Here is a 13,578-nt window from a genome sequence, read left to right on the forward strand (position 1 = left end):
GACATTGTGATGTCCGAGCATGCAGATAGGTGCTCCTTGTAGAGTGCACTGAACAACCCTCCATAAAGGACTTTCCAAGTGGTTCTCACTTATCGAGTGGAAACGTCCTAGTTTATGGTTGTACACCATTAGTCCTTATGACCCGGGACAACATTGAGACTCTATGTGCTAGNCGATTCATTGACAACTCTCGATATACCAATGGTTGTCGAATCGGTCGGGATATATGAGTTGAAAGAGATCGATTTTAGGTGTTCAAATGCGCAACGGAAGTTCAAAATGTTTTGAAAGGCATGAAAACCGAAATTTTAAATGAAAAATTTCTTGAACACCTCATGTACTAGCATGTAACATATACAAAAACACAACTATGACATTCATAGGGTATTTAGAAAATTTTACCTATCAATCTCTTGAGATTGATGATGGCTCCAACTTTGTTGATATACAACTAAGCTCTTCAAGGCAAGACAAATCTACAAGCTTCTTTTCTTCAAAATCAAGCCCACCACCAAACTTAAAAGATCCACCTTACACTTGCACTAGAAAATATAGGGCATTTTTTTTAGAAGAGAATTGTTTTTCCAACTATTGAAGAACAAGATGAGAGAAAAAATTTTGAGAGAGTTTTTTTTTTCAAAATTTCGGCCAAGGCTATGTCCAAATGGGGAGGATGAGTTGTTTTGGTGTTTGAAAAAGTAGAGACCACTTTTTGCATGCCATGCAATTTTTTAATGAAAAAGTATTCCCCAACTCTTCACCTCCCAAGCATGCAAAACCTATTAGGGCTTGTATCAATTATAAAGCCCATGAACTTTATTTAAATGTCTCAAATACATTTGAGACCATTTAACATTTACTTGATTTTACTCAAGCCCACTAGTTTAATAATTATTTCTAATCGGGCTCTACAAGACCCAATGCAATTTAATTAATCCAACACTTGAATTAATTTAATTATTTGGACTCTACTAGGTCCACTAGTGTTTAATTAATTCAACACTTTGAATTAATTTAATCTAGTCCATAATAATGTTTATGAAAATCACAATTTTCAAATACATTACTTGTTTGACCAACTTTTAATTTAGGAACACTTCCTCAAATTAAAAGTTACATTCTCTCATAGAAGTCATACTTCTATTTTTTTCCTTACTCCTATAAACTCCTTTATAAGCCGTTCAACACATTGAACTATTTTACTTCTCAACGGGATCTAGAAAGCTAGTACTTGTGTGGCCCTCAATGGTTCACTGATACAACTAGCTGTGGGTTCACATCTCCATGTGATTCGGACTAAACATATCTTTTTACGAGCATACCCCAATTGCTGCATTCTTAATTATCAACTCCTTGATAATAAGAACGTCAGAACTCAAGTCTGATAGAACCCAACTAATCATGTTAAACGCCTATCAGCATCGCTTACATGATTCCCTACGTATCAAATGATAGTGTCTGCAAGAACCATTTAATTATGGTTAGCGTACAGTACGGTCCCTTCAGTACACATTCCACTACCCCGATTTCTGCAACTTTCCCAACCTCAACGGTGGGAAATAGCTCAGATGGGCCTTTCAATTCTATGCTGGGATTATTTGGGTTATCCATTCTAGGCGAAGCATGTCTGTGTTAGCTAACCATCCTCGATCGGCCTCGTGATTTATCACGTCTCCAAGCCACTTTTTTTTAGCGAAACCGTGTAGAATTGGGTGGATTATGACTTGTGCCCGCTGCATGTTCACCAGCTTTACGACACTCACTACAGAATTTGATGTCTTGCTCAAACACGAAATTGACATTCACGATCCCAATGGATAGCTCCACCTGTAATTCATGCACAAGAGGATTGGAAACATTAATTTCTATTAAGACTCTTGCATACCTTACTCTCTTGCACCCATGGGTCAGTAGATCCATATGCATCGGTGAGTCCAATTCAGAGGCTATATTACTGAGTATGAAGTGGTTCCAACAGTCCGGGGCTAAGCCATGGATTGGAACCCAAGCCGGTATAGCATTTAGATATTCTTCCATGAATCGGAAGCATCGTGACATCTCTTTGATGAATAAATGGTATCCATAAACCATATATGGTCCCTCATTGAGTATCGAGTCCCTTAGTTTCGCCGAAGAAAATGTAAAAACAATCCATCCGCTCTCATGAGTTTGGAAGTGAACATCTTTCCCCCATCTTCTGAACAAATCTAGTTAGGCACTAGTTGGGGGTCTACCACTAATGACATAACCCAACAAGCAAAACCCGTACGTCTATTACACTGAGTCAATATCGTCATATGTGAATTTCAGTTTGTTGGTTCCAGGAGCAATGAACTCCATTTTCCTAGACTCATCCACCATTTGATTATCTTTTAAATAGATTGACAAAGCCGACTCCAATTCAGGCAGAGACATGGCCTATTGCTTTGGAAGGTCGTGATTTAGTAGCCATTGCCAAGACAGGCTCAGGAAAAACTTTGGGTTACTTGATACCAGGTTTTACTCATCTGAAGCAATGGCGTAATAATCCTAAATTAGGGCCAACAGTTTTGGTGTTGTCTCCAACGAGAGATTTAGCGACTCAGATACTAGATGAAGCTGTGAAGTTTGGAAGATCATCTAAGATATCTTGCATGGTATGTGTTTGGTGCTGGATTTTCTTACTGGATTCTGTTCTTTTTACTAGTATGTATTTGTTTGCTACATGCGCCTCCAACTTTACTATTTGAGGTGGCATATAAATTTGTATATTTTTGTTTTACTCGTTTCTTAATATTTCCTTTCTTTTTATCTAGGAAGCTCCTGTCTTTTCAAAAATGAATCCTTTTGACCCTTGACACATGCATTTTGTTTTGGTTTTTGAGAACGGTTTTCCTTGAGTTTGTTGCTGATTTTAGTTTTCGAGACCGATGTTCCTTGAGTTTGTTGTTGATTTTAGTTTTGATTTTTTAAATGGTGAAGTGCTTATATGGAGGTGTTCAAAAAGGACCTCAGCTGAGAGACATAGGCAGGGGTGTAGATATCGTGGTGGCTACTCCTGGTCGTTTGAATGATATTTTGGAATCTGAGAAAAGTTAGTCTCTGTCAGGTTTCATATTTGGTGTTAGATGAAGCAGACAGAATGCTGGACATGGGATTTGATAAGGAAAATTGTGAAGGACGTTCCTCTTCGCAGGCAAACCCTGATGTACACTACTACGTGGCCAAAGGAGGTGAGCAGAATTGCTATTGGTTAACCATGTGCAAGTCAACATTGGCAGCGTTGATGAACTTGCTGCAACAATGCAATAACCCAGGTCCGTATTGACTGATTTGTGCTCTCCATTCTGTTAGTTTCCTTTTTGACTGAGAGTAGAACTTTATGATCAGATAGATATTTTCTTTTTAGCTTGGTTGCTATTGGAATATTTATGTTGTATTTCACGCGCTTGCCACAACATGTTGAAGTTCTGTCAAATGAGGACAAGTTGAGGCGCCTAAAACAGATACTAAGATCTTAGGAACCAGGATCAAAAATTATTATTTTCTGTTCTACAAAGAAATGGTGCAACCAACTTGCTGGTGCTCTAGCCCAACAATTTGTAGCTGCGGCAATACATGGAGACAAATCTCAGGCTGAGAGGGATCATGTCTTAAGTCAGTTCCGCACAGGACGAACCCTTGTGCTTGTAGCCATTGATGTCGCTGCTCGTGGCCTAGACATCAAGGATATCAAGTAGGTGGCTGTCAAATTGATCTTTTTAATATTTTTTTGGACAATAAACACAATATATGTACAAACAAAAATCAATCAACTAAGATACAGAAGATATTTTGTGGATTTTGTTGGACAATAGGCCTTTCTTGAAATTTATTGTCACAGGATGGTGATAAATTATGACTTCCCAAAAGGAATGGAGGACTATGTTCACAGAATAGGAAGAACTGGGCGGCGGGTGCCTCTGGAATTGCTTATACTTTTTTCTGTAACAATGATGCGAAGCACGCAGCTAATTTAGTCAAATTGTTGGAGGAAGCAGATCAACATGTCTTATTTGAAATTTGTGATATGGCCTCACGGGGTGGTGCTGCAGGAAAATCCAGACGCCAGTTTGGTTTAGGCCCTAGCATGCGTGATGGTGATCGAGGTAGGCTTAATGATTCTACCCCTGTGAACGAAACTGGGTAAGAAGTTCTTGCGGAATGTCAATATCGACAGTTAATGGGGGCGGTGGTCGTGATTCGGATCACAGACGTGATAGGTATGTTATAACTGAATGGCTCATTAATCTTGGTCCTGTATTTCGAACTTGTGACATGATAGCTTCTGATATAAGCTGCAGAGCTGGTGCGTCTGGGAGCCATCAATACTAGAGCTCTCACAATAGTAATGGCCAAATGGCTGATGAAAATAGAAGAGGCAGAAGTCGCATTAGATCCCCTAACAAGAAGGCACGATGGAATGAGTCATGGCAGGTCTTGTAGTCGTAGTCTCGAGAGATTCAGTGGGGATGCTCCAGTTCCCACTTCAGCCTCGCATGTCTCATGTATCTACGGTAAAAGGGCATGATCTCGAACGAACTTTACCCTCCAGGCAACCACAAGAGAAAAGATAAAACTACACCACGTTCTCAGTGAGGGAGGAACGTGTGATGTCACCAAAAGATGGCTTAATAGTTCGTCTGCGAGATTTATAGATATATGGGGTTAAATACAGTGGGGTAGATCATAGATGCATTTTGTAGCTGTCCAAAGTATTTGTGTTTGACTACATTAATCGACTTAAAGTAATCATTTGTTGTACATTTGCTTACCATATCCAGGAGGTGGACAAGTGTGTTAGGTGAGATTTAATGGAGTGAGGCCCACATTAAATAAAATATTAAAAATCACATATCCAACATCGAAATTCTTTTGAAACTGAAAGAGGGAATTAATTATAAATAGAGTTCAATTCCTTCAGTTATTGTATCCCAAAATCAAAAGCTTTTCAGCTTTGATAAAAAGAGAGTGCATAAAAAAAAGAGTATTTTTTTCTTGAGTGCGAGAATTTTTTTGTGTGAGTTAGAGAAATTATTTTCTCGGTATACTCGGGTTGGGAGTGAGAAATATTGAATGTATTGGTGTATACACTTGTTGTAATATTTCTTCCAGTTATAAAAGTTGCAGTGCTCTGTGGACGTAGCCTATATTAGGTGAACCACGTAAATCTTTGTGTCCTTGTTGGTTATTTTATACCGCAATTTTTGGGTACTATATTATCATCGTGGTCGGCATCGCTTCGGTATAATTTCCGAACAACTGGTATCAGAGCCTTGTTGTGAAAATTCTCAAGAATTCTGAGTATGCTCCGTGGTTGCAGCATTGTCTGATCTTCCACATCAGAAAAGATTTTTTAGATTTTTTGCTAAAGAAGTGATGGCCGAAGATGATGGATCGGGACCGAGAATCAACAAGTTCGGTGGAACAGATTTTTCGTTCTGGCGGTTACAGATAAGAGATTATCTGTACAGTAAGAAGCTGCATCAACCTCTATCAGGAAAGAAACCGGAAAAGATGGAGGATGATGATTGGGAGCTCCTTGACCGACAGGTGTTAGGTGTGAAACGATTGACCTAACGAAGAAAGTGACACATAACGTGGCAGAAACACAAACCTCAGAAGAGATGATGTCCATTTTATCGGACATGTACGAGAAGCCATCGGCAAACAACAAAGTGCATATCATGAAAAAGTTATTCAACTTGAAAATGGAAGAAGGTGCTTTGGTGGCTAAACACATCAATAAATTCAACACGATTGTTTCTCAGCTAACATCAGTTAAAATATTTTGATGATGAGATTCGTGCACTTATCCTTTTGGCGTCTTTACCAAATAATTGAAAACCAATGCGGGCAGCGGTTAGCAACTCTGTTGGAAAAAGAAAGCTACAATTCAATGATGTCAGAGATCAAATTCTTGCTGAAGAAGTTCGCGTGATAGATTCGGGTGAAGGAACATCATCGAGATCTGCTCTAAATCTCGAGAACAGAGGAAGGGACAGGAGTGGCGAAAAGAGTTCTAACCGATGACGCGGTAAGTCCAAGTCAAGAAATGGAAAAGACAAAAGCAACTTTGAAAAGAATTTGAAGTGCTGGAGCTGTGGTTAAACTGGTCACTTGAAAAAGAACTGCAGATCAACGAAAAATAATGCCAATGTTGTCACTGAGGAAGTACACGATGCTCTGTTATTATCCATGGAAAGCCCTGTTGATTCTTGGGTTATGGACTCGGGAGCTTCGTTTCATACCACTGGTGATCACGATGTATTTGATAATTACATCGCTGGCGATTACGGAAAAGTTTTTCTGGCTGTTGGAAAACCCTTGGAAATTGTTGGTATGGGTGATATCCGGATGAATATGACAAATGGATCTGTCTGGAAAATCAACAAAGTAAGGCAATGCAAAATGATGATTCAACCAAGTGAGAGTTGGCAATAGAAGATGAGATGGATTCACTGTCATCCAATCAGACGTGGTAGTTGACAGAACTTCAGCAAGGCAAAAAGGCGTTACATAACAAGTGGGTGTACCGATTAAAAGAAGAGCATGATGGTAGCAAGCGGTACAAAGAAATACTTGTTGTAAAAGGTGAAAAAGAAGTCATTGGTTACACTGATATTTTCTCTTTGGTGGTAAAGTTAACTACTATCAGGACTGTACTTGGATTGATGGTAAAAGAAGATTTACATCTGGAACAGTTAGATATAAAGACGACATTTCTTCATGGTAAGCTAGATGAAGAAATGAATCAATCACGGGGATTTGAAGTACGAGGGAAAGAGAAAATGGTGGAGGTATGTGAGAGAGAATTAGTTATAAATAGAGCTCAATTCCTTCAGTTATTGTATTCCAAAATCAAAAGTTTTTCACCTTTGATGAAAAGAGAGTGCATAGAAAAAAAAGAGTGTATTTTTTTTCTTGAGTGCGGGAATTCTTTTGTGTGAGTTAGAGAAATTATTTTCTCGGTATACTCGGGTTGAGAGTGAGAAATATTGAGTGTATTGATCTATACACTTGTTTTAATATTTCTTCCAGTTATAAAAGTTGCAGTGCTCCGTAGACGTAACCTATATTGGGTGAACCACGTAAATCTTCGTGTTCTTGTTGGTTATTTTATTCCGCAATTTTTGAGTACTATATTATCATCGTGATCGACATCGCTTCGATATAATTTCCCAACAAAGTGTGGTGCCATTTTCTCGTACAAACATTTTGTGTTGTTTCTCAGAGATTGTATGTTGAGAAAATTGTCCCAAATGCATTACATTACGTCTTGAGAATTCGATCTCAAGAGGTTGATTTGATAATGTTTTTGAGAAATCAATGTTGTTAAATGTTATAATGAACTTTTATGTTATGATTTTGAAGATTAATATAAAAGCAATTAACATATTTTTTATTTTATCTAGATATAGGGGAAAAGAGTAAGAAATCAACATTAATCATCAGCCACCGCCCGGTTTTGACTGTTTCCAATTTAGCTGCCTGTGGTTCTCTACCATTCTCATCGAGTGGGTGAAATAATACCACCAATGCACAATTGCACACAATTGTTTATGATAAAGAGAGAGAGACACCAGCAAAGCTACGAGTCAATTTACTTTGCCCGTCTAACGTCGATAAGATTTTCAAATGCAGTTAAAAATAATAGGAAACATATACAAGACACATGCATACATACATACATACACATATATTATACACACACATATATCAAATTGTCAAATTTAATCCAACAAAATTTAACTCTTCATCTTATTCTTACGCAATGGCTTGCAACACAGCAGATGTTGGATCTATCAAAGCTTCTACACCTAGGTGAATGTAGAATCTCATTGAAGTTCGTGGGATATACACCATCATGGTTAAAGAAGCCGAAGGTCAAAGCTGCAAGAGTAAGATCCACCTCTCTCAGAAGAAAGCAGGAACCACAAACCCCTCTATCTGCTCTCTAAACACGATACACGCTCATAATTAAACTTAATGTTTTAAACGGGCACCGTCGCATGAAGCTTTGAGTAAAGACTTTGTGCGACAGCATCAATGAATTCTTCGGTGTTCAAGTACATGTCTCTCGACACCCTGACCAAAAACCAGAACATAAGGCACTGTAAGAAGATATATTTCTCAACAGAAGTGGTATACTAATAGTAATGTTAGTCGAGTGTTGCAACTGTATTCAAATTTAGTACAGTAATATGAGTACCAAAGTTAACTGTTAGATCTGTATAATAACATCATCTAAAAACACTATTAACATAGAAATAAATATCTTCCAAGATTTCGTTTATAGCAACTTCCTGTCAATCATTAGGTAAGTATGTTATTAATATCGAGAAAGAACCACTTACTTTGGTCCATGCGTCAAAATGGCGAGATCTTTAGTCATCTTTCCAGATTCCACCGTCTCGATGCATGCTGCTTCTAACTTGTGAGCGAAATCTAACAGCTTCTCATTGCCATCGAGGTTGGCACTGGGAGAGATGCAGAAATGTAAAACCATATTTAGTTCAGTAGTTGAATCATAAAATACACGAGGCTACTTCGTCACGTGCTTCCTATAAATAATGTTTTCCAAGCTTTAAGCATGGTTTCAGAGCGTAATCACAAGTAAAATGGAACAGAAACAAATAATTGCGTCCAACTGCAACCCTCTGGCTGAATAGGAAAATAACTAAGCTGTGGCAGACAGATCGACAGGGTTTTATAAGCTCAAAAACAGGGATCCCAATTCCCACACCCAAAAGTTACTAATATCCAGAGCAGAGATAAACTAACCGATGTTCTAAGCCTCGTGTCCAGGCAAATATGGATGCAATACTATTTGTGCTGGTTTCTTGACCCTTTTGATGCAACCTAAAATGCCGGGTCACCGTCCCATGAGCAGCCTCTGCTTCTAAAGTTTTACCATCACCAGATAGCTGCAAGGCAGAAAGCATAGATTTCGAGTCACGAACATGACAGATATGATGAGGTACTGCAACTTATGCCAAATCAGGACTAACCAAAACGGAAGTCATGAGTCCTAATGACCCAAATCCTGCGAAGTAAATGGACGTCAGTAAATCTTCTGATCTTTATGATATTTATGATATTCTATGCGTCTTTATGTTATCAAAACACAATCAGAACTTGAAAGAAACATGCACTGACAAAGAAAAAACATTTGGATTTTTCAGTTTCGAGTAAAATATAATACATGTATTGATTTTTTTCTTTAAGAAAGGTGGGGAGTTCCCAATCAACATATAAATAAAGCTTCGGGAAACACCACCAATAGGAAGAGCAAGGCATGAGTGATTGAGATGTTACAAGAACCTGAACAACATTAAATGTTTTCCAATCAAGGATATTATAGTTCCAAAAAGCTCGATTCCATCCAAAAAACTAAAAGCAGGAAACACAAGTATATCTCATCAGCGGAACCTGCAGCATTTTTATAACTTGCAGTCTAATGTAAACCAGGAAAGTAGATTTAAGATTTTTATCAAAGGCTCTAATGTCAGAGAGATTGATTGAGTCTGCAGGGATGCACAAAAGTGAGAGCTGATTTTTTATGAGAAGGCTCAAAACACAATGGGTGATAAATAAATCAATTATGAGGGACCTAATTTTTTCAGTGACCTTTGATTTGACTGATAATTCCAAAATATGCAACCACATTGAAAATATGGGCAAAATAATGAGAATTTATTCTCTTTCAAGGTGATATCACCTTGGGCAAGTAAATCACTTTGGACATCTCCGTCATAATTTTTACAAGCCCAAACATATCCACCTTCACTCTTCATTGCATAAGCCACCATGTCATCAATCAATCGGTGTTCATACCTATGCAAGAGCAAATTCTTTATTAAATAATAACAATTCAGAGAACAATGAAGGTAGGCCAATGAAATGCCCTAAAAAAGAGATAAGGCAACCATATCGAATGCTCTTCAAATTTTTCCTTCCACTTTTCTTCATATACCTCCTGAAATATGTCCTTGAACCTGAGATGGTCAATATGTTAAGCAAATCCAGAGAGTGACTCAATGATGAAAAATGTTGAAAAATTATGCTATGATTTTCAAATACCTGCCATCATACTTCTTAAGAATGGTATTTTTTGTACTCAAGTATAGAGGCCATTTTTTCCCAAAAGCCATCACAAATGATGATTCAGCAAATGCTCGAACAGACTGAAAGTTAATCAAAGGCATATAGAAAAGATGGAATAAACTTGCGTACGTCCCTTCGGAAAAGATACCATTTTTCAGGAAAATCGATAAAAAGATATACCTCGTCGACATTAAACATAGAAAGGGCAACTCCGGGACCTTTGAAGTCATGCACATCCAGTTCTAGTGGTCCATCACCGTTTTCTGGCACTAATAACCGAACAGAAATGTTTCAATGTCACCACTTATTCTGAAATTCAGTATTTGATAGAACTACGTTATCATCTCACCAAAAACCATTTTAAGCTTTCCAGGTCCTCTAATGACTGTGTCAGTAGCACGATATTGATCACCAAAGGCATGTCTACCGATACAAATGGGTTTTTTCCAACCTGCAAAATGGGTAACATTATCATAACAATTCAAAATTATATTCTTTTGTTCATGGAACAAGAAGAAATATCTTACCATGAACAATTCTAGGAATGTTTTGGCACAAAATAGGCTCGCGAAAAACGGTTCCTAAAAAGTATCGGGAACATTCTAAGTCAGTAAGGACAAGAAACAATGACTCCTTGATGATGGAGAATATAACAGTATGTTTTACATCCAGACCATTTATTATATTTCTGATTGTGCCATTGGGACTTCTCCACATATCTTTTAGTCCAAATTCCTTGACTCTTGTCTCATCTGAACGTCGTCAAACTTTTGAGTTAAAATCACCGTAAAACATATAAATCGATGCACAGAATATGTAACAGAATAGCTAACCTGGAGTGATTGTAGCACATTTTACAGCAACATTATACCTATAAGACAACATAAAAGCACTCAGGTTGTCGTAGAATAGCGAAATTCATCTGTACTATAATACAATATACAAAATCCTTATTAGTGTAACAAGCAACTGTTTATCTAATGGATCTTATAACATGAAGCTTCCAGTCACTAGAATCTTTGATGGTATTTATGATTGGTCAGATTCCACTGTTCATGTCGGCTTCTTCCTTCATGACTATAGTTAGTACTCTTCATCGATGTGGCTTTTCCAAAGAGGTGGTCCTTAAACGTCATTAAAAAATAATATGCGACCAGAATAACCAATAAAACTCACACACAACATAAAGAAAAATAAAATTACAACTCAATTTTAACCTAATCTCCACATATTTCATTAACTTGATTAATACAAACTGAACATCCGTAAATTTGAACTCCTAACTACAAACTAAGAATATAACACAGACTTACTTAAGAGCAGCTTCCGCACTCTCCAAAGTAACTTTGTCATCGGTTGCATCACGATTCAATATACCTAAATCGAAATACTTTATGTCCAGTTCCAGGTACGGAAATATCAACTGTGATAATAACATCAAACAACTGCTCATTATCACCCGAACAAAACACACAACCGAAAAACGAAAAAATAATAAAACAAAACACCAAACACAAGACAGTGCTACAATTCATACCTTGTCTTTGATCGTTTTCCATATGACTCGCGTCATCTCATCGCCTAAAAAACAAAACGATAAAAAAAGACCAATCAATCATCGATACCATCCAATAGAATCCTAGAATAGATTGCAATAATAGAAAAAATACCGTCCATTTCAACGATAGGGTTCCGAACTTGGATTTTACTGACACCGTCCGGAGCGGCCGAAAAACAGCGAGCTGAGGCGTTCGGGAGGCGAGTGAAGAGAGCGCGGGGGTCCTTGAACGACATTCCGTACGAAAGTCTCGGATTCGGAAGGATGCGGCGGTTTTTGAAAGCGAGAAATGACGGAGACGATAGAGTTCCAGATGCCACGATCATGGTGGTGACGTTTGGCTTTTATAGGAAGCTTGCGGGGTTTAAGCTGCTGGAGACTTCCTTTCTTTTAACCACGGTGAAATGAATGGGTGATTAACTAATATTTATATATTTTTCAAGCCAAGACAGTAAAATCTTGTGTTTATGGAAATAACTATGATTTTACTACTTATATTTCTAAAATTTGGTAAAAATATATTTCGATTATAATTTTATTATTAACAATAAAATATTATTTATTTATATACTAATTACATACATTCATTAAGCTCAATTTATTATTATATTTCCATTTTTTCCCATAAATTTGAGCAGATTGAGGATGAGTTTCATCCCTGGAGTAAAATACATGCACCCCATTCTTCACCTCAACCAACAGCGACAACCCCACTGGAAGCATAAATATTCGACATCAGCACATATCCTCCGGCCTTTGTTTCTACAATTTTTGACATCTTTTTACCCCTTAAATCTGCCAAATTGTCGTCTCCATACATCCTACAGCCACTCAGAAGGGGGCAGCTAAAGCGTTCCCTTCAAGGGCACATTGCATATTTTCGATGAACTTCTTTGCTTGAGAAAGTCGTCCAAACCGAGCCAACATGTCGACCATGCTCGTGCAGTGTCTCTCATTTGGTTTTATATCGTAAATATTCTTCGTAAAATCGAATTAGTCAAGACCTTTGTCAATTAAACCACAGTGAGAGCAAGTAAATAGGACTGACAATAGCATTAATTCATTCGGAGCAATGCATGAGGTTCCTTCGATTTCCTGGAACACGGCGTGTGATTCTTCTGCCAATCCATTTTCTACAAGCCCTTGTATAGCAGTCCAATCTACCTCGTTCTTCATTTTCATTCGAATAAAGATCTTTTTAGAACACTCTATACTTCCAGATTTTGCATACATGTCTAATAGAGCAGTGTCCACAAGAACATCTTGCTGGAACCCAAGTTTTACAGCCTTTCCATTCGCATACCTGCCTTTCTCTAATGAAGCTAAGCCAGCACAAGCTTTCAAAACACTTGAAAAGATAGATTTGCTCGGCTGTTCTCTGGACAAAATCATCTCATCGAACACTTCAAATGTTTCAATGAAATTCTCAGTTTCTACATAACCAGAAATCAAAGAGTTCCAAGAGATGCTATCTTTGTTAGGTATCTGATCAAAGAGCATTTTTGCTTCGGCAAATTGGCAGTTAAAACTGTAACCAGGGACCATCCAATTCCAACAGGCAGTGTTTTTTCCCAAAAGTGGATCGAACATCAAGCGGCCATCTTTAGTATTTCCACATTTGCTGCATATATCAACAAGTGCGCTGCCAACAAATACATATACATCCACACACATTTTCAACACATGACATGAGTATGGATATTCCTTCCAGCTTGTAGAGCCTATAGGCTCGCTAATGAGTTAATCACACTAGAATAGCACGACACATTTGGTTTGAACAAATGATGCATCATCTGTCTAAACAGACTCAATGCCTCTTCTGCATCGCCATTCTGACTGAACCTTGCGATCATTGCACTCCAACATACAAACAAAAGTGATCAAAGAGTTGCGAA

At 37.9% G+C, this 13,578-nt stretch overlaps 1 protein-coding gene and 2 pseudogenes across 2 annotated transcripts; 1 reads left to right on the plus strand and 2 right to left on the minus strand.

The window, feature by feature from the left end:
• Positions 1-1,992: 1,992 nt before the first annotated feature.
• On the plus strand, positions 1,993-4,614 carry LOC140985939 (ATP-dependent RNA helicase-like protein DB10; annotated as a pseudogene).
• Positions 4,615-7,605: 2,991 nt separating this feature from the next.
• Positions 7,606-12,099, minus strand: LOC140986705 (isocitrate dehydrogenase [NADP]-like). 2 transcript variants are annotated; one of them, XM_073455028.1, is made up of 16 exons: positions 11,796-12,099; positions 11,663-11,706; positions 11,439-11,548; positions 10,959-10,996; positions 10,800-10,877; positions 10,653-10,706; positions 10,475-10,576; positions 10,306-10,394; positions 10,102-10,205; positions 9,948-10,016; positions 9,740-9,855; positions 9,030-9,064; positions 8,803-8,945; positions 8,376-8,498; positions 8,025-8,106; positions 7,606-7,911 (listed from the first exon to the last, which is right to left on the minus strand). In XM_073455028.1, exons 1-16 carry the CDS (start codon positions 12,007-12,009, stop codon positions 7,906-7,908), a joined length of 1,407 nt encoding a protein of 468 aa, XP_073311129.1. In that variant the 5' UTR covers positions 12,010-12,099; the 3' UTR covers positions 7,606-7,905. The 2 variants fall into 2 exon arrangements, with proteins under 2 accessions (XP_073311129.1, XP_073311128.1); XM_073455027.1 differs by having other exon boundaries at positions 7,606-8,106; positions 11,796-12,098.
• A 207-nt stretch (positions 12,100-12,306) lies between these two features.
• On the minus strand, positions 12,307-13,563 carry LOC140985940 (pentatricopeptide repeat-containing protein At4g14050, mitochondrial-like; annotated as a pseudogene).
• Positions 13,564-13,578: the final 15 nt, after the last annotated feature.

Source organism: Primulina huaijiensis, chromosome 10, assembly GCF_012295235.1.
Source record: "Primulina huaijiensis isolate GDHJ02 chromosome 10, ASM1229523v2, whole genome shotgun sequence".
Taxonomy (NCBI): domain Eukaryota; kingdom Viridiplantae; phylum Streptophyta; class Magnoliopsida; order Lamiales; family Gesneriaceae; genus Primulina; species Primulina huaijiensis.